We start from the raw sequence: 20,906 nt of genomic DNA, 5'->3' as shown, positions 1-20,906 counted from the left end.
CCACGCCACGGAACACTACCAGATCCGTCAGGATCGAATAGGTACAGGTTACTGAAGCGTTGAAGCAGATTGAAATCTCACCTAAGGCAACTCACCGGGTCTGTGGGTGTATCGCAGACCCGACAGTGCTGTTACTGTAGCGGATAAAACCCCGGGGTACGCAAGAATAAGCAGGAAAGATACTCATGAGCAGTGGCGCTTGAACACCGACCATCTTGGGGAGTGGTGTGGCTCAAGAGATGGAAAGCTGGAGATGATGGAAGCAAGCAAGGTGGCACAAACCGCACACATCGCACACTCACGGCCATTACCACCCGATGCTGATGGCAATGGCAAACGACCACGAGACAACACTATGTGAAGTGTGGCACCCCATAATGCACACACCTGGTCGTAATGGAATGTCTGCATACGAATCGACGCAGGACCATAAGTCTCCGTACGGGGCGGACCCCGTGATGATACGCTTCCTGAGGCTCTTCGCTGAGGCTCTAGACACGCGGTGGCCATAAGGGTAAAAGCCTACTTAGACGTTATGGGTTATGGGTCTCGTTTGCGTTTGCCTGTCTATCAAACGTAATGTGCATATTCTATTGCCCACCCAACGGTGTGAATCGGTTTCCGTGCGTGACGTCATATGGAGTGGCAGAACAGCGCGGTAGAGTGCATTTACATTTTCCCGCAAAAACTTCCGAACAAAGCGGGGCTCGGGTTCAGCTGACGATGCACGCCAATAGTGTTCTACAGCCGGTCGTCGCTGCGAGTTAATGAGGAACCTCGGTACACCCCAAGTACAGCGGGAAACACACTTCCGCTAGACAATAGCTATTTCGGACGAATGCAACCGTTTCTAAGGGATTACCGTGTGTGCGATAAACTAACACCGTCTCGTGCCCGTTACAGGGGAATGTGTGATTACCATCAGGAATTTAGGAAGTGGCAGTTACTACCGGTCCGTCGTTGCAGCACGTTTGCCACAAACGCTGCACAAAGCGCTGTTCATTATGGAAATCAATTTGAAAAAGTTTCACCTTTTAACCCGTGGAGGAGTGTTAGCGAACAGGACGAAGTGTGTATTTGCGTTGGACATGCGATGTGAAAGGATCGCGCACAAAAGTTGCGGATTAAGTGGTTCTGATAAAGATAGCCCAGTTACATCCTTGCTTCTTCACTCCGTTGGGTGGAATGATTCACACGATAAAGCGAACTAATGGTGATGTATTTCATAGTTGTTTTTTTGTGATTATCAGTAGTGTGGAATGCAATTCCGTCAGTTTAATTAAGCCACACAAACCCGTCCGGAATGAGCGGGGTGGTCGGTGTTTGATATCGACGCCACCAGTGCTGAAGACGTTCGAAGGCCAGCTCCGACGATAGCATCGCAACACTCGCAGCCATACCAGCGCCCAGCAGTAGAAAGGCGAACCTCACATCGGTAAGATAGATCTGTTCGGCGTGATTGTTACTTTGCTTGTTACACTTCGGTCTGGGGATGTAGTTACGCGAATGATGGTACGCCAACAGTCCGCTTTCCTTCAGCAGTTGCAAATTAACCTTGAACAGTTCGCGCAGCGGACTACCCTTAATCATCGGTAAATGTACCGCACGTTGTGGATAGATTTCGACCTGCTGCAGTTCACAAATTTCCCGCTCGGTCAAGGTTTCTGCAATCGGATCAAGTTGACATGAGATATATGTGGAGCCCGTGGACAAATCGCCTTACCGCAGAAATCGAATACCAACCTATGATAAGTGTGTTGCCGTAGGAAGTCTCACAGTGGAATGCATAGCCTCCACGTTTGACTAACTGTATACCGAACGATATGTTAACAAACCCGTACTTGTTGGGGAGAATCTTCGTTTCGTAGAGCTGGAGCGCTGTCGGGTTTTTGGTACGCTGTCGGGAAGAATGAAATTCGTCAGAATATGGGTTGGTCTTAGGTGTCTTTCTGGGTGGCTGGAGCTTGATAGTTACGCGAAAAAAATCGTACTGATAGCTCAAATTTTCAACCGACATCTTAATGTTACTATCCAACAGCTTCTGCAGCGTGTTTATCGTTTTCGGTGGAGTGATGAGCTGATAACCTACGATAAAGGTGGAATAAAACTGTAGCAATATCATGGAAAACACCATCGCAACCAGTATCAGTATCTTGTTCGAGCTCATCCATATGATGCGGTGATGCAGTCCCTGCTGGCACAACACTCCCAGCGTACCGAGCAGTGACTGATCGACGAGACTGTCGATGCAGGACCGTACAGAAGCTGTCTGGCGGTTGCACACGATCGATATCGCTTGGACTAGCGCGACTGCACAGAATACGATACCGATCATGATCCAAAGAAGCGTCTCGAACGGAAGCAGGAAAATATTGTTATTGTTCAAACTTTTCGGATGTCGGAACACGGTGTAGAAGCTGGAAGAGGCGAACAGAAGACAAGTTAGGCAAAACAGTCCGTACAACACCCAACGGGAGGCGGAGCGGTCACGTACGTTCCGTGAGCAATTTCGATGGTAAAGTCACAAAACGTTAAACGCTCCGGTGTCATTGCAAATGGTGTTATCCCAAAATCGACCTCGTTAGTCTGTATCTGCCCAACGACACCTTGCGAAGAGTTCTGGCCGATCAGGTCAAAGCGCCAGTCGTTGGTAAGAACCATGGTAAGCCTATCCGGTGGTGAAAACATCAGGAAAATTAAAGGAGACTGGTGGAAAACTGTAAGGAGTATGTTTGTTACTTGAATTTTAACTTCATCTGAAGAAGCTTAGCTATCTGATAGCAGTGCGTGGTCGCACTGTAAGATTTGGGCCTCTTAACCGAATTGAGCTTCTCGATAAATGGTCGTGGCTGATGCTGGTTGACGGTCTACAAAGAATAAAGCGCGAGGATACAATTGCTGCCACCAAAGCTGTAGAAGATTGTACAATTATACTACCGTTAGTGCTGTCCGCAGTTCAATACCATCCAAGTCTCGGTGCAGAGCCACTCGCTTGGGAAGATCCATCAACGAAGGGACGATTCCCAGCAGTTCGAAATTGACCCTGCCTCCCCGACGCTTTACGGTTCCGGTAACCTCATACACTTCGTACCGGGTGGTGTTTCGTGGCTGGTACTCGTCAAACACCAGCGTGATCGATGTGTCGTAGTTAATATTTTGATCGGACAGCAAGCAGGTCGCTTGCTCAAAATTTCGTCCCCCGAACATAAGCCAGTGGAAGGTACTGTTAAAGTATGCATTTTCCGACAGTTGCTCCAACACTCGGGCCATGCCGGAACACTCCAGGTTCAAGGTGATGGCCGTTTGGTAGCGCTCGTAAAACATATGGCGGTGGAATTGCTGCTCAAAGTGTATTTTACTTACGTCGGTGTAATAGACGGTACCGAGAAACGATTCACGGAGCGATTTTGCGATACGAACCACATCCCGATCGACCGATTCCTGCACGCAGTGGAGCAGTATGAGACTAGTGAAGGAGCGTTGTTGCAGAAACTCTTCAATAAGTTGCGTACGAGTAGTACACTGTGACACATTCAAAGTTTGCAGTAGAAGCACTGCCCAAAGCACTGGTCTCATCACGGTGGCGTTATAACGAAGAACAGTGGCAATACTGACGAAGTGAAGCGACGTTAGTGAAGTCCTTTTTTATATACTATAATGCAACGAGATAATTGTACAATGCAAATGCTTCGTTACCACGCATGTTGTATATAGAAGAAGTAGATGAATTATTAACGTTCCGAGCGAAGGACAGATAAATGATTTTCAAATTTAAATTCCAACGGAAATTGACAAGAAGTTAAAAATAGTTGTTCAGTAATATTACCTACCATTACTACAATGAAGGCCAATAGGACATAATGCACTTCTAATGTAAGCTAAATACATATTGGTGCCCGAACCACGATTCGATAATGTCGTAATTAAATTGTCAGCAGAGGAAACAACTGTTGGGAATTAAGTTTATATAAATAGTAGGAGGTAATTTTGGTTGAATTGATTGCATAGACAATTGTCATGATTGGAAGAAATTCCTCCTTTCTTAAAGTCCTTAACTACTACCACAATTACTGCTAAGTGATTTTGCCATCCTGGCTCAAGTCTCCTCTTTCTCAAAGAAGAGACCAATTTTTTTAAGACTCTCGAAGACTAATAAAGGGGTTATTTGGACCAATTACATTTTGTCAAACCTTGATGATGTTGATTTTTTGCCTCCGCTTACGATAAATTAAATCACAAATGGCAATTTTAATTAAAAAAAATAACCCAGTATCATCTTCGGGTTATGCCGTTTTTAACACAACAGGACCAATACCAAACCTTTGAACTGTCAGGACCATTTATGGTTGTCTTAATTTTTTTGTCGAAGTCAAGTCCTCAAAATTCTCCTTATCCTTCCTTGGCATCATCTAGAATCTAGTCCATAATTTTAGCGGATTAAAAATATTACATGTGAGACGCGTGAGACACTTGGAGATAGATTTTCAACTCCACTTTCAGATCTTCAACTGCACAACCAATCCAATAGACTTCATCAAGACACAAAAAGTAAGACATATCGTTACATATCGATATATGCTGAATTGACTCTTCATTTTCAAAAGATAGGTGCTAGTTATGAGTGCAATGAAGATGAATCAACCACGAGTTTTGTAGGTCGCTTTTTGGGTAAAGTATTTTAGCCGTGACGAATGCTGGAAGGATATGATGTCTATTGTACGTGGTAAAGATGCCCATACTCAGGAAGAGGAGAGCACTATGAATTTGTAGGAGATCTAATGAAGCAGAAAATGACGAACGGGAGATACGCACAGAGGTCATCATTAAAATGCAACTTAATCAGGCTTCTTAAGCTTTGGTGAGATCATTTGCATTACGAGATCTTCTAGTTGGTGAGCCACCTTCGACTTCGACTGTCGCTCGAATGAACCAGAATAAATTTGATGAATTTATGTGCGACCCGCAAGCAGTTTTCCACGCGAAAGATGGCTTTACCTACTGCTGTGATGGTACGTCCGGACAGAAGGCTTCGCGATAAATATTTGCTAGAAACAAACGATCAATCATTCACCAGATTCGGAGACTCCACCTACTCAAATATGTTGCCATTGATCACCATAGCCATGGCAATTTATTTAACTTTTTAAAAAATGTACTTTCAAAGTAAGTGTAAGATTAAATTTGAAACTTCTTTAATTATCTTCTTAAATAACTTCGGCATTTGTCAACTAAGTTTTGCGTTTATTAATTGCTGACTATCTGCGACTTTGTCGTGCAACATGGATATCACTATTTGCACACAACTAAGGATTAATTGAGTGATTCGTTAGTGATTCTAGCAATAGAACCTTTCCAGTTACTCCAACGAAACGGAATGAACCGGTACACATTGTCTTGTGCAGCGTAGTTGAATACATCGAAACAATACTTCGACCAACAGAAGGAACCAACTGCAAAGCACTCCACAGGCCAACAGTGCGAATGCAGACACGACATCACCCAAATTCACCGGCTCCGTCTGATGGCTGTCTTTGACGCATCTGGGACATGCCGTATAGTATCGTGTCTGGTGGTATGCCAGCAGGCCGGATTCTCGTACTATCTGTAACTGAACCTTAAACGGCTCCTTCAGTGGGCTGCCCTTCGCCAGCGGGATATGGATAACTCGGTGGGGGTATAGAACCACATGGTGTAATTCACAAATTTGCCTTTCGGTGAACGTTTCTGCAATTAGTGAACCCTGGGGGTAGTGAAATAACAAACACGCAAAAACACATACCAACTACCTAAAACGTGAGTGTAGCCGTACGATGTTTCACAGTGGAACGCATGCCCACCCTGCCTGACTAGCGCGATTCCGGCGGACACGTTAACAAATCCCTCCTTGCTCGGTAGAATGCGCCTGCGATACAGATCTATCGCGACAGGATCTTTGGTTCTCTGCAAAAATACAACATTTAAGCACCCGGTAGACCTCCACCGAACGCGGTACTACCGTGAAAAAGTCGTGGTTATAATATAAGTCCTCAATCGAAACAGGCATTCCGGTGGCAATTAACTGTTCCATCGTGTTGATGGTTTTGGGCTGCTCGATTAGCTGATACCCTATGATGAAGGATGAGTAGAACTGCAGCAAAAGCATACAGCATCCAAACAATGCCAGCAGCAGTAGCTTTTCACTGCCAGTAAGCGTCCTTCTGCCGGCCACTGCTACTATGGATTGCTGCGTAAGTACACCCAGCGCAATAAGCAGCGCCATAGGCAGCACGTTAGCAGCGGTAGTTCTTTGTACAGTAAAAATTGCACCAAGAAGTGTTGCGCCGCAGGCTAACAGCATCATCATGATAATCCAAATCATGGTTTGAAATGGTTGCAGGAAAATGTTTCGTTCCATCGCATATTTAGGATGCCGAAAGATTGTGTAGAACCTTACAAGAAGAGGCAAAGAAGAGTGTTAGAGGGGTGAGGACCATGGCCCGCCAGCAAAATCCTCCCATCGACATACTTTCCATGGCCGATTTCAATCGTAGGATCGTAGGTTAACATGCGTTCCGTTTGCAGGGACAGTGGCGTCATGGAAAAGTCCACCTGTTTGGTTTGAAGCTGTCCTATAACGCCCACGGTCGCGTTGGTGCCAATAACATCCAAACGCCAGGATGAAGCTAAAATAATTTTCAATCTGTATAAGGCGAAAAAATTAGAAGCATCATAGAAATAGTCGCTGGTGACACAGAAATGCACCTAAAGTTTAGCTTCATTTGGAGTATCTTTGTGAGTTGATAAGCAAACTTCGGTGCATTGTATGCCTTGGAGCTAACCGGAACGGAATTCAGATACGCTTCGATACTCTCTGGTTGATGTAAGTTCAAGGTCTAGGAGATACGAAATTAAAAAGTCGTCATGTAAGGAGAATTTCTAACAACGATAGGCACTATATGCATATTTACTGATACGACAGCTCTCAATTCGATCTGCTGAAGATTTTCTCTCCTGTGTTTTGATTTGCGCCATCCGCTAGTAGGTGTAGAATCACCCAAATAATCCACCGCAAGCATTCCGCCACGTGCTTTGACACTGCCGTACACATCGTATATCGCATAGACATTCCGCGTCTCCTCGCGCCGAACGGCCAATATAATGTGGGCATCGATGTTGATGTTAAGTTTGTTCAAAATGCCCGTGGAGTGGCTAAGGTTATGGACTCCGAAGAACAACCATCGGTGCGAAGAATTGAAACTATCCGATCGGGATGCTTGTTGTAGGAAGGACGGATGGTTCTGGCACTCCAGGTTCAGTACTAACCCCAACCTATACAACGATGAGCGCACATCGAGCGGGGGAATTTTTGACCCACCTCCCTTGTTCGTCCTACCAATGTCAATGTAAGCCACCGGGCCAGCAAAGCTTTTGTGAAGAATTCTCGCCCAAACTAGCACATCCTGATCGGGCCCATCCCGGTAACAATGGATCACCGTTAGGCTGTTGGTTGCCGATTGCTGTATGAACTGCTCTATTACAAACCATCGCCCCAAGACGACGGAAACGGTGGGCAACACTAGCAGAATGGAACGAATCATTACGGAATTCCGCTTGGAACACACTTGACGCACGAATTTATCTGCAGTTTATGAAGGTTGTTGCTCAAGAATTTACTGCAAGAGTTACGCGATTAGTCTTATTACCTCTGGACAGGATAATTGGTTGGTATATTTGCATTATCTGCTGTTTATGGTTGATTGCGCTTACCGGACCACTTTGCCAGCCGAAGATTGTCAGTTGTTGAACAATCATCGACACATACGCAACCATGAGATATTGGATGCGGCTGTTGGTGTGCTTTGTGCCTGCTGTTCTTTCCATAGGGACCGAGCGCTTAGTGGTCGATTTAGTCAACTGGGACCATCTCCGGGTGGTGTATGTTTTCCACTGTTACAACGAGCAACATGATGGTTCGTGCGGGCGGGAGCACTTTCTGTCGATATCATAAATCGCAAAACTTTCCTTTCGTTTCGTTTGTTTGTTCTACCCCTTCAGAATACATCCACCTGCTACACAGCGTAAGAAAAAACAGCGCCGAAAGTATGTCCTTCGTGAATGTGGCAAGCTTTAGTGAGCAGCAGTTCGTTATCTCGCTCGAACCGGTGCATGTCAGGGTTGGCTTCATGGCCGACATGAGCTGTCAGGATATGAACAGTGTACTAGCGATACTTGCCGAACGAGGTTATTTGAATGGTGTACGTTTCCGTTGGTTTCTGTACGGGTTGCCTGCAATTGAGGAGAGTAGGACGTTTCTCCGGAAGCTCCATATTGCCGCTCCTGCCAATGTACTTTTGCTTCAACCGGTTGGAGTGGACAGTAGTGCGGTACTGGACGTTCGTGGACAGTGGATGGAATCGTCCGGGGAAGTAAGCTTTCTGCAGATCGGTAGCTGGAGTGTGGTCACCGGTTTAATAATGTGGGATAATAGAAGTACGTACGAGAGACAGTTGAATCTATTCGGAATGCAGCTGTCGGGTATCAGCAAGGTGCGTTGGATGGATAGGAAAATCAAGCATGCTTTTTTAACAATTTATTTAATCTGTAGACTAGAATCATACATGGTAACAGAACGTTGAATGATGAAAGTCAGAGTAATCGAGCTTATGGACTTCGTCTGTGGAACTTATTATCTATGGTCCACAACACCAGGTATCTACTTCACGTCTTCTCGTACAAGAATGGTCAGAAATCACTGACAATTTCTTTTCTCCAATAGCATCACCGAAGCACTCTCAACGAACTATGAAGATCATCTGGCAGACTTTATCATTGAACCTGTAGCGATCAACCAAGAGGATGTACACAAACTGGACTACACTGCCGCAGTTCAACATATCCAGTACGTGTGAAGTTTAAGTCGCATGTCAACATTTCAACTCCACGTTTTTTTTTCCGCCCCGCAGGATAATTCTTCTCTTTTTACACCCGGACGTTGACCGAACGAGGAATTCATTTTTGCGTCCCTTTTGCACCGTAACGTGGGTAGCAATCGGTGCACTCTTTGTTGGCTTTACATTGCTGATGTACAAAACGTTAATGTTCGAGCAGGAACTGGAGCGCACAAAAGCCCTACGGGATCGAGAAAATGGAATAATGGTGCTTGTTTTGGGGATACTCTGTCAGCAAGGTAAATGTACACCAGGAGAGAAACACTGCCAATGTTCTAATTTAATGGAATACACCTTATCGTTTTGTAGGTTTCATTGAAAGCTGCAGAACGTACGCGAGCAGACTAACGCTGTTCAGCATGTTGATCTTCAGCGTGCTTATTTATCAATTCTATATGACGCACATTGTAAGCTTTTTGCTGGTGGTGCCACCGAAAAACATTCAAACCCTTGAACAGTTGGTAGCGAACGAGTTCGGTGTAGCGATGGAAAATGTCCCAGAAATTGTGGCGTTTCTTAATGTAGGCAAATGAATTTGAAAACTGGCGCAAGCACGTGACAGCACTCTGATGGGATGTATTTTATTTGCAAACGTTTCAAGTAGGCCACGGAAGACGAACATTTGTTGACGTTGGTTCAAATGCAGCTGGCTAAAACGGGCACTGTATACTACGATCTTATGGAAGGATTTTCGTCGATTCTCGATGGTGGAAGAAATGCATTCGTATGCGAAGCTAACCGTGCTTATCAACTGATACGACGTACGTAATTGTCGTAGTCGTTTGACAGCTTTTACTACGATTAATACGTTCTTCCATCAAACAGACCATTTCACCGACGAGCAACGGTGTGCATTGCAGGAAATTCCGCTGATGGATAAAAAATCCACCCATCTGGCCCTGAGGAAAGATCACCCCTTGAAGGAACAGTTTCGTGTCACGGTGCAAAAGATCATCGCAACCAGCACGGTACAGTATGAGCGGAAGCGTTGTTACGCAGACAAACCAAGGTGTGCCGAAAATGAGGTTAAAATGCCGGAGGTTAACCTAGATCAGGTGTCCTCGGTGCTGGTACTGCTGCTCGGCACCATCGTCGGAAGCATCGGTGTGTTGCTGTTGGAAATCACTGTCAGTAAGGTTTTGCAGGGGCGACACTGAGCTGCCTGTCTTCTGAACAGGACAGCTGTGGAAAGTTTAATGCTTCCGCACCAAAGATATCAATCATTTCACCTGCACAAATGTTTTGCTTGAATTGTAGTTTAGATCGTGGAGTGGCCATTATTTAGAATAGTAATACCTAAAAGTAGCACTGTAGACGATTGGTCTTAATTGTAAATCGTTAATACGATTTGGCTAACGCTTCGTAACGTGCGCTATTCATCAAGAATAAGCGACAAGCGGTTTAGTCGATGAAAAGCTGTAAAAGTACACCCACCGAAGGGTCGTAAATAAATGGCAAAAGGAAAATGTTACTCACCCGAACCGAAGTCACCCATTCCCCTGGCAGTGTGTTGTTCTATGTGAGTGAAAGCTTTTGATGACTATTTACACGCAACCGACACTACTAGCGAGGTAAAGATGGGAAACGGCAACCACCGACACCATAGTGATATTTCGTTTGTTAGTAGCGTCGATACTGTTCGGTATGGTGTTCCGAAGGCACGAAATGACCGCAGTTGTAACACGGACCGCGAAACATCGGTTTACGTCAATCGTAACTCTTCATTCCATAAATCAAATCAGCGTACCACATCCGTTGTGCTGACGATTGTCAATTGTCTGCGGAGGGAATTTGGCACCTGGAAAGGACTTCCGGCGACTATTCTCGGTGTGTACTATCCTGAGCGCAGCTTTTTATCTGCTCGTTAGTTTGACTTTAACTCACACAATGCATGATATACGAGCTTTCGGCACGGAACTCACAGATTACTTTGATCTTTTGCATCAGTGATGCTCCTTTATGTGAAGATTAGCTTGTTAGCATCACTACACTCGAATTATTCTGACAATTCCGGCAGGGAGGTTCCTGGTTCGATAATAGCGAAATATTAGTACGCGTACTCTTTTATTTACTTTTCAACATTTTTTGGCTAAACTTCTATCAAAACCCACCAACATCGATCAGTGGTATCGTGGTACTGACGGTAGTCTTCGGATAACCCGTCTGCAGGCTCAGCCGTAGCCGAAAACTAAACAAAAGCCGATAAAAAAGTTTCCCTCCACCATGGTGTAGTAGTCATCGAGTTTTGGGCTTTGATGCCGGTATGGGCAACGCTATGACAAATTACCTTCGGGAGTAGCCGTCAGGCGCAAGACACGCAAAACTCGAAAAGGGGAAATATGCCAGGATCTGGCCTGAAATCAAGCACGCCATCAAATAGGTGCTTCAGGTCACTATCAGTACGGGGCCAGGCGTTGGAGCCGGTGTTTGAGTTCGAGCAACTTCATTCGCTAGCCGGTGTTTGTGTTTGATCGATAACGGCCATTCTATACCTTTCAGCACGGAAACTGTCGCGTTAACGCCGGAAGTAATGCGTATATCGTATGTGTGTCTCCCGGGATGTACATCCATATCGAGCGAGATTTGAGCGAGAGCTTCGATATGGTTGCTAATGGAACTGATAGAGGGATTGAGTTTAAATTCAGCTTGGTGGCGTTATTCACATCCGGGATGTTGTTTCGTGAAGTAAGATCTGCAGTGGTTATTTTTACTGATTAAAATTGTTTATTGCGAAAGATTCATTCATGTGGCCTGTGAATTTAGTTGTAGAACATTCGAATATTGAGAAAACTTAATTGCTTTTCATAATTGCTTCGTATTGTAATGTCCTGTAGGATCATGACCGGTCGTATATCATTGTTCTGATCGCTAAACGTCAAAATGTAAATCCGTTAATTGGGCATGACAGCTTGCTGCGCAACTGTCATGCAGAAATACATTCTTTATTCGATCGTCGTTGAGAGAACATCTTCCGCCTTCCGTTCTTCCGTTCTTCCGTTCTTCCGTTCTTCCGTTTAATCTTTTCCGTTTGGCGCAACCATTGTAATTTCTGCTAGTGAAATTATTGATTTACGAGAGTGTTCCGGAAAATCAGTGCATTACATCTCAGAAGTGGGATACCCCTCGTGCCTCCGCACCGTGCCGCCTTGGCTTCATCATCATTATCATCATGCCTACTCGTGACGAAATGTTGTGCGTCCTGTCGAACGCGGGGATTGTGGTTCCCCCTTCCGTCACCATCACCCAAATTCGGAAGCTGTTTTCCGAGGTAATGGGCATTAATACCTCTTCGTTGGGGGACGCGGAAGCATCCGTCGAAAAACCTGTTGCCGACGCTGATACCACGCGCTCGTCCGCCATTTTGGACGCTTCCATTGTTACACTCACAAAGCGCGATGACGCCATTTTGGACGCTCAGACCGGCGCGTCTGCAACGTGCCTTTCTTCCATTCTTGCTGCCGCAACACATAATGGAAATGATCCCATGGCCAAAAGTGATCCCTCTATTGCTCCCGATGACGAAATTCGGCAACTTCAGCAACGCGTCGAATTACTGGAATTGCGTCGCAAGATCCAGGCACTGGAACTCCAGACAGGCTGTGATTCACCACCGGTTGCTGACTTGAAGCTGGATAAGACCATCGAGCCCTTTACGGGCGATGATGAGAGATGCATCCTACAATGGCTGGACGACTTGGAATACACTTTTTCGCTGCATCGAGTCAAGGAGGCGGATAAATTCGTCCACACTCGCCGGCTGCTAAAAGGATCTGCGGCTATTGTTGCTCAATCCTCTCGTGCCTCTACTGTGGAACAGTTAAAGGAGGAACTTATCTCCACTTTAAGCGTACCGCCTTCTGTTGAAACCGTACTTCGACAGTTACGATCCCGTCGTCTCTCTACAAAGGAAACTGCTTTACGTTACGTGCTGGATATGCAACGTATCGCCAGTCGTGCTCCTGTTCCGGAACCCGAATTGGTCGACATCATTCTCGACGGTCTGGGTAACCCATCTCTCACTGCCGGAATGCGGTTCATAGCAACAAATGTAGAAGATTTAAAGCCGATGTTGAAGAAGTTCGAAGCGCTCCGGTCTCGAATAATCTTTAAACCAACCTCACCTTCTGTTCCGGAAAAAGCTCCTGTTTTGAACAGCCGAGGTATAACATCCAACATTAACCGATGTTATAACTGTTCGGAGTTTGGACATCACAAAAATAATTGCACTCGTCCCAACCGACCACCAGGGGCTTGCTTCAAGTGTTTCCAGATGGGACACACCCACAAAAATTGTCCTAAGACTGCTGCAAATGCTGCTGCCTATCCGGAAGCGACCAGCCATATTTCGGTAAATGATCCTGAAGTCTTGGCATTGGACGAATTGCAAGAAGTGAGTATTTCTTTTCTAAAATTAGGAAAGCCGGTTGTGATAGTTCAGGGAATCCAATCTTTAATTGATACAGGTAGCGCAGTAAGCTTTATTAATGAATCAATAGTGCCAGTAGGACTTCTAGCTGCACTGACGCCTTCCAGATATCGTGGCCTTGGGAATTCTCATCTTTATACCCGTGGTCAGGTTATATGTCGCATTAAATTCAGAGAAGTGATTCTCAATCATTCCTTCATTATATTACCTGAAAAATCAATGGCCTGGCCAATTATTATAGGTAGGGATTTACTTCCGTCGTTTAATATTTACCTTACGTACCTTAAGAATTCCACCCCTTTCATGAAGTCACCTCGAAATGAAATTATATTACCAAACCAGGATGTGTTAAGCGTAGCAGCCACTGAACTTTCTAATATTGATGTTTATGAAACAGAGCTCGAACTTGACATTGGTCCCTCATTACATTCAAAGGACGCCGCTCTTGTCTTATCAATTGTAAAAGAAAATTACCTGAACGATTCTATTCAGTGCACTAAGCTGATAGATTATAAAATGAAGATTAACCTCACTCACCAGACCCCCATTTTCACTAAACCTCGTAGACTCTCCTATGCGGAACGAAACCAAGTTAGGGAAATAGTTTCCAAATTATTAGATGAGCAGATCATAAGACCAAGTAATTCTCCCTATGCCTCCGCCCTGGTGCTCGTTCGGAAGAAGAGTGGAGAGATACGTATGTGCGTGGACTATCGACCAATCAATAAGATTACGGTAAGAGACAACTACCCCCTTCCATTGATTGAAACCTGTTTGGAACACCTTTGTAATAAGAAGTTTTTCAGTCTGTTAGATTTGAGAAGTGGATTTCATCAAGTGCAAATGGATGAATCTTCCATTCCCTACACCTCTTTTGTTACTCCCGATGGCCAATATGAATATACGAAAATGCCTTTTGGACTTAAGAATGCTCCGTCTGAATTTCAACGCTTTATTAACTCGATCCTTCGTGAATTTATTGCTGAAGAGAAAATAGTCGTCTATTTGGATGATATTATCATCGCTTCCGTTGACCTTCCGTCTCATTTAAAAACTTTAGAAGCTGTTCTACAAAGGATCAAGGAGTCTGGTCTTGAACTTCGCATTGATAAGTGCAAGTTTGCACATGAAGAGTTAGATTATTTAGGATACAAGGCAAATGCTTCCGGTATCCGACCAAGCGACAGGCATATTAGTGCTCTACGAAACTACCCGATGCCTTTAAATACAAAACAACTTAGACGATGCTTGGGATTATTCTCTTACTTCCGACGTTTTGTTCCATCATTTTCTTGCATAGCTAAACCGCTAACCAAACTCCTTCAGAAGGATGCTACCTTCAACTTTGATGTTAATTGCCGTGAGGCTTTTGAGGCTCTTCGTGAGAGGCTAATTCAATCTCCCGTCCTCGCCATTTTTGACCCAAAAAGGGAAACCGAGCTTCACTGTGATGCAAGTTCATTTGGGTTTGGAGCAGTTCTGTTACAAAAGCAAGACGATAATAAACTTCATCCGATTGCCTATTTCTCGAAAACTACTTCGAAAGAGGAAGCAAAGTTGCATAGCTACGAGCTAGAAACGCTTTCAGTAATTTACGCACTTAAAAGATTTCACACCTATGTCCATGGACTTCCGCTCAAGATCTTTACGGATTGTAACTCATTGGTTGAAACCTTAAAGAATCGTAATGGCTCTGCAAAAATAGCTCGATGGTCCCTATTCTTAGAAAACTATGATTATTCTATTCATTATCGTTCTGGAACTTCCATGGCTCATGTCGACGCCTTGAGCCGAACCGAAGCCATCGGTGCTATCAGCGAGTTAGATCTGGATTTCCAACTACAGATTGCACAATCTCGAGACCCTTCTATTGAATCCCTGAAGCGTAGACTTGAAACTGGTTCCGTTGAAGGATTTATCTTACAAGACGGTTTAGTATATCATCAATCTTCTGTCAATCCTCTTCAATTATATGTACCCTTTGAGATGGTGGATAATGTTATTCGACATAACCACGAAAAGATTGGCCATTTGGCCACTGTTAAGACCTTTGATTCTATTCGCCGACATTACTGGTTTCCTCAGATGAAAACCCGAATCGAGGCTTTCATTAAAAATTGCATCAAATGCATCATTTATTCAGCACCACCTCGAGTCAACGCTCGAAATCTATTCAGTATTCCGAAAGTACCCTTGCCGTTTGACACCCTGCATATTGATCATTTAGGTCCATTACCTAATACCGGTTCCCGTAAGAAATATCTTCTGGTTGTTATAGATGCTTTCACCAAATTTACAAAACTGTACGCTACTGCGACCACTAATACTCACGAGGTATGCGATATTCTTAATCAATATATGTCTTATTATAGTAGGCCAAGGCGCATTATAAGCGACCGTGCGACCTGTTTTACATCAACCCTTTTTAAGGAGTTCCTTGAATCTCACAATATTTCTCATATATTAAACGCTACAGCTTCTCCTCAAGCTAATGGTCAGGTCGAACGTGTTAATCGCGTGATTCGTCCCATATTAAGTAAATTATCTGATCTCGCCGATCATTCTGATTGGAACTTGCACTTACGCACTGCCGAGTATGCTCTTAATAATACCGTCCACAGTTCTACGAATTTTCTTCCATCTGTTCTTCTCTTCGGAACCGAGCAGCGGGGTGAGGTTGTAGATGAGTTACGCGAATTCCTTGAGTCTAAGATAGAAGATGGAGGAAAGGATATCAGTCATCTCCGTTCCGAGGCACAAACAAATATTAGAGCGTCACAAGACAGAAATGAACGATACGTTGCAGGAAAGACTAGACCAGCCCCTAATTTTAAGGAAGGAGAGTTAGTTGCCATTCGATATACAGACACGGCTAATGTTAGCAAAAAGCTTAACAAAAGGTTCCGCGGCCCTTACGTAATTCATAAAGTTCTTCCCCACGACAGGTACGTTGTTAGGGATGTCGAAGGATGTCAGAATACGCAGATGGCATATGATGGCGTTTTAGAAGCGGACAAGTTGAGGAAATGGGCTATCAGTGCTGAAACATAGGAGAACTTCTGTAGTAGTCAGAATTGAGGTCAATTCTAGGTCAGGACAGCCGAGCTGTAATGTCCTGTAGGATCATGACCGGTCGTATATCATTGTTCTGATCGCTAAACGTCAAAATGTAAATCCGTTAATTGGGCATGACAGCTTGCTGCGCAACTGTCATGCAGAAATACATTCTTTATTCGATCGTCGTTGAGAGAACATCTTCCGCCTTCCGTTCTTCCGTTCTTCCGTTCTTCCGTTCTTCCGTTTAATCTTTTCCGTTTGGCGCAACCATTGTAATTTCTGCTAGTGAAATTATTGATTTACGAGAGTGTTCCGGAAAATCAGTGCATTACAGTATGATCATTGCATTACAGCTTCGTTCGGTGATCTTGTTATGAATTCTGTACAGATTTCAGCTTGCAATCTTTGACAACTGCCTGTTACGAATATTTTAATAGCTTTCCCGTCAAGCTGGAAATGCAGTTTCACCAGAACAAGATCTTATAGTATGTTATATGTTTGTAGATAATTTTACGCAAACAGTTGTAGAATCGCCCCTAGGTTGGAAGTTTGTCTGTTCGCATATGCTGCTATATCGTGTGATAACTGAACTGTATACTGTAAACGCATCACTTGACGTTTGAGCGACACGAAAATTGTGGGACAGTGATGGCGCGAGATAAACATAGAATGCACGGCGAAAGCGTGAAAGTGAGGGCTAGCTCATATGGGCAAGAAAAAACCAACATCCCAGGATACGCAGCCATCGGAATTGGCTGCCAAATAAAGAAGAAGACAATAGGCGAAAGATAATGACACGATTTGGGAAGTGTGTCGATTAGATTTGAGCGAATTTTCACACTTTTTCTCCTGTGTGTATTACCGCTTGGTCGCATTATTCCGTGTGTAGCTTGTCGTCCCAAGCGAAACAATTCTTCCGTGGTGCGTATTTTCACAAGTGCCGTAGTAGACACCGTCGTGGTATCATCACCACACACGAGAGTTGATTTGTTTGCGTATTAGCTTAGTAAATTAGTGCAGCGTATTGCGTGTACCGACTGGGACTGAACTTTTTTTTTAACTTGTCTGCCTTTTTTTTCTCTTTTTCCCAATTAAAGGTGGTTCGGGATAGCTAACCCCGACAGAGGATAAAAATAAACCATGAACAAGGAGGCAGCCGAGGACTGTGTGGAGCGGGCAGTGAAGTACCTGGCCGAGGGGAAAATCGAGAAAGCGGAAAAACTACTAAACAAATCGATTACACTCCATCGAACGGAACGGGCAGAAGGTATGTTCGTTGTGTATGGTGCCTTGATATTGCACACCTTGACCTATTGCTGCACTGTACCGAACACTGATCCGATTTGCACGTTGTAGAGCTGCTTAGCAAAATCAAATGTGGTGCGTACGCGGAAAGTGCCACATCCGGCAACACGTCCGACGATGGTGTGCGGCAACGAAACGCGGCGAAGGGTTCTGCACCGAAGGCGGAAAGTGGCAACGAGGCGGAATACACACCGGAGCAGCTGGATGCAGTGAAAAGGATCAAGAAGTAGGTTTGATGCGAAACCGCAGAAGAAGAATTCTTGCAGGCGTCAAGTGCAATATTTGCTTTGTTTTCCTGCAGGTGTAAGGATTACTATGAAGTGCTGGGTGTAACGAAGGATGCGACCGATTCGGACATAAAGAAAGCTTACAAGAAGCTTGCCCTGCAGTTACATCCGGACAAGAATCATGCACCCGGTGCGGTGGAAGCATTTAAAGCGATTGGCAATGCGGTCGCCATCCTGACGGATACGGAAAAGCGACGTTCGTACGATCTGTACGGTTCGGAGGAACATCATCAACCGACGGCGCGTAAAACGCGCTACCAGTACGATTATGCGTATTCGCGCGGATTCGAAACCGAGTTTACGGCCGAGGAGCTGTTTAACATGTTCTTCGGGGAAACTCCTACCCAGCACGTGTACACACGCCAAAGACGGTTTCACCGAGCCGAACAGCAGTACAGGGAGGTAGGAAGGTCGATCGAGCGCACTAACATTCGAAGCGTTGCCAATTTACGGTACGATTGTTTTTCCAGCCCCAATCAGGGATTGCCGCGTTCATTAACCTGCTGCCAATCATACTGCTTATCGCGCTGTCTATGATGTCGTCGTTTTTCATTTCGGATCCTATCTACAGCCTTACGCCGAGCCAGTAAGTTGCATGCGAGGAACATACCGGTAGAATGGACGTTGGGTAATGTGTGGGTGTGTTTTTTTCTTTTCCCAACACAGAAAATTTTCGGTCGCCCGCAAAACGAACCAGTTGAAGATACCGTATTACGTGAAGGACAACTTTCACTCCGAGTACCAGGGATCGGTGGGTCGGTTGGAAGCTTCGGTGGAGGAGGAATATTTAAACAATCTGAAGCATTCCTGCTACCGAGAACGAAACTATAGTATGTTGCTTTTGTTTTGATTCCATTACTCAGCTGATGCGTATCCTGGATGCTAATCCATTTACTTCTTTTTGTCTCCCATTTCTTTTTTGTACCGTTCTTACAGAAGACACCATGCTAATGAAGGCACGAAACTTTGGCGACCGAGAGCTTTACCATAAGGCGCAGAGCATCAACACACCGTCTTGTGATAAATTACAAAGTTTACACAACTAGTCAAATGCAGCCAAATCGTGGTTTTTCGACTACGACAGCTGAACAATTATGCAATACGAGCCCCATTTGGACGTAACGCGGAAGTTGATTTGGTGCGCATCCATTTTCTACAGTGACCGGTAGATTGTTCTTTGTTTTTTTATTGATGATTGTAGGATTGCTGGATGCGGACAGAGGTGATGGTCCGTTTTTGTGAAGCTAAATTCGCCCCTTTCTAACGACGATCTTTACAAGTACGGTAAAGGTAATAGGTAAAACGTTTCATCACGATGGTATGTCGACTACAGCCGGCAGCTAGATAAAACAGTGCGTGAACGACGAGTGATAGATATAACATTGTTTTCAGTTTTGGTATTATGGGCAGAAGAGAAAATACACACATACAGCAGAATTAATACCAGCATACGGGGAACTATTTCACAAACGTAAACGTAAATTATCAGACCATTCGCTGCAAGATACCCCGTTTTGCGAATAATTTATGAAAAACCTTACCTTCCTTCTTTGAAATAAATACAAAATCTGCTCGAATATGTTCGATATTGATAAGTTATTCAGCTTTCACGGATAGTTTCACGGAGAAAAAGTGACTATCAACTCAACCATTAGTTATTTCTGAAACAAGATTAATATTTCCCAAAACACGTATATTGTCTAGTCGTCTTTATGATGTTTGTTGTCTGCTTGTCAATTATTTCCTAGATGCTGCCGTAACCCACAATTAAGCAGTTCATTAACGATGCTAGCTAATTGTCTAACAGCTGTGAAGGGACATACATGTGTCTATAACCATTTGGTGGTACTGTCCTCTAATCTTTTATTGTCCTTGCTTTTTATCTTCTCCAGACATCTCCGGGAAAACTTACGCGTAGGGTTCGAAATTGTGTTGTTTTTCTCCTCACAGTCGCCTAACAAGAATTATTTTAAGTCTCGTCTTATTTGCTCCTCAAATCCGAATGAGAATGGTGCATTGCTGAAGACAGTTCGTTCAGTTCTAGGTTTGAAATCAAATTATACGTGTTTGGTGATGATTACGGACGTACGATAAACAAATTTCACCTGAAACCATGAAAAGTGTGTTTCATGTTACCAATTGTTCTCTGCCTAGTGGTTTGATTTATAATTTTAATTGAGTTTAATATTTATCGACCACATGGAAATTTTGATAAAAATATGAAATTCATTTCAAGACTCAAATTTATTTATCGTTATTTGTTTACACAAACCGATTACTGCCAATATGATTTCACTAACATAAATCACAATGTGCCATACAAACCGGATGCATATTATTCATGCGCCTTACAGTTTATTTGCTAAAGTTGTGGGAATGCAATCGAAATGCAAGTCACATGCTAGCTTAACCTCGCGGGTATGTTTTCTTTCAGCTCCGTAAACATTCCATAACGTCGATTTGTAAGCGTAAGCTCCAAAGTTTCGCTCATTTCGTAGCATTGCGAGGTTAGGAAAGTTGGTTTCATTTGCTTCTCTTTGGTATGCACACTTGGTAAGTATTGTGCCATGCAAGTGCATTCTTCCCCGTTAACCTTCGCCGTGTATCGGTTGTGAGAAAAAGTTTGCTCCATTCATCGTCCGGTGGCAGATGGTTTTTGTCGTGTGGTTGTTATAAGAGTGCTCTCTTGTGGTTCTTTACAAAATTTTGACTTTTACTTCCTTCCTCGTTCTCTTTCCTTCGGTTTTCTTGCAAAACTTCGGTACCTTTTTTGACACGCTGGAAGCAGGCATCCGTTTCGAAGATAATACCCACCATTTACCATAATTCTTTCCATTGCATTAGCAAACTTGAACAGCACAATTTCGTTTGGCCTGGAAGCAAACAATTCATAGCAAAAATTGA

General features: G+C 44.1%; 5 protein-coding genes across 5 annotated transcripts; 3 read left to right on the top strand and 2 right to left on the bottom strand.

Annotated features, from left to right (window-relative positions):
* Positions 1–1,275: 1,275 nt before the first annotated feature.
* On the bottom strand, positions 1,276–3,291 carry LOC128297542 (ionotropic receptor 75a-like). Its single transcript, XM_053033212.1, has 6 exons — positions 2,938–3,291; positions 2,740–2,867; positions 2,495–2,668; positions 1,976–2,417; positions 1,744–1,897; positions 1,276–1,664 (listed from the first exon to the last, which is right to left on the bottom strand). Exons 1-6 carry the CDS (start codon positions 3,268–3,270, stop codon positions 1,276–1,278), a joined length of 1,620 nt encoding a protein of 539 aa, XP_052889172.1. The 5' UTR covers positions 3,271–3,291.
* Positions 3,292–5,356: 2,065 nt separating this feature from the next.
* On the bottom strand, positions 5,357–6,758 carry LOC128310276 (ionotropic receptor 75a-like). The gene is made up of 5 exons (XM_053046883.1): positions 6,742–6,758; positions 6,506–6,679; positions 5,996–6,428; positions 5,787–5,940; positions 5,357–5,724 (listed from the first exon to the last, which is right to left on the bottom strand). Exons 1-5 carry the CDS (start codon positions 6,756–6,758, stop codon positions 5,357–5,359), a joined length of 1,146 nt encoding a protein of 381 aa, XP_052902843.1.
* A 1,025-nt stretch (positions 6,759–7,783) lies between these two features.
* On the top strand, positions 7,784–10,084 carry LOC128310267 (uncharacterized; the record flags this gene model as incomplete). The annotated part of the gene is made up of 8 exons (XM_053046871.1): positions 7,784–7,949; positions 8,035–8,525; positions 8,585–8,688; positions 8,756–8,878; positions 8,943–9,166; positions 9,237–9,448; positions 9,532–9,688; positions 9,753–10,084. Coding segments are annotated over 8 exons (1,809 nt in total), but the record flags the coding sequence as incomplete, so codon positions are not given.
* Positions 10,085–13,572: 3,488 nt separating this feature from the next.
* LOC128298210 (uncharacterized) lies at positions 13,573–16,587 on the top strand. Its single transcript, XM_053033955.1, has 4 exons — positions 13,573–13,892; positions 15,114–15,288; positions 15,787–15,870; positions 16,042–16,587. Exons 1-4 carry the CDS (start codon positions 13,573–13,575, stop codon positions 16,402–16,404), a joined length of 942 nt encoding a protein of 313 aa, XP_052889915.1. The 3' UTR covers positions 16,405–16,587.
* A 604-nt stretch (positions 16,588–17,191) lies between these two features.
* On the top strand, positions 17,192–19,573 carry LOC128310521 (dnaJ homolog subfamily B member 12). The gene is made up of 7 exons (XM_053047178.1): positions 17,192–17,331; positions 17,508–17,677; positions 17,767–17,941; positions 18,017–18,404; positions 18,473–18,588; positions 18,669–18,832; positions 18,939–19,573. The coding sequence occupies exons 2-7, from the start codon at positions 17,551–17,553 to the stop codon at positions 19,046–19,048; spliced, it is 1,080 nt and encodes a 359-aa protein (XP_052903138.1). The 5' UTR covers positions 17,192–17,331; positions 17,508–17,550; the 3' UTR covers positions 19,049–19,573.
* The last annotated feature ends 1,333 nt before the right edge of the window (positions 19,574–20,906 follow it).

Source organism: Anopheles moucheti, chromosome 2 (assembly GCF_943734755.1).
Source record: "Anopheles moucheti chromosome 2, idAnoMoucSN_F20_07, whole genome shotgun sequence".
Lineage (NCBI taxonomy): Eukaryota > Metazoa > Arthropoda > Insecta > Diptera > Culicidae > Anopheles > Anopheles moucheti.
The sequence above is the reverse complement of the archived record's forward strand: the minus strand, read 5'-3'. Positions and strand labels throughout refer to the sequence as shown.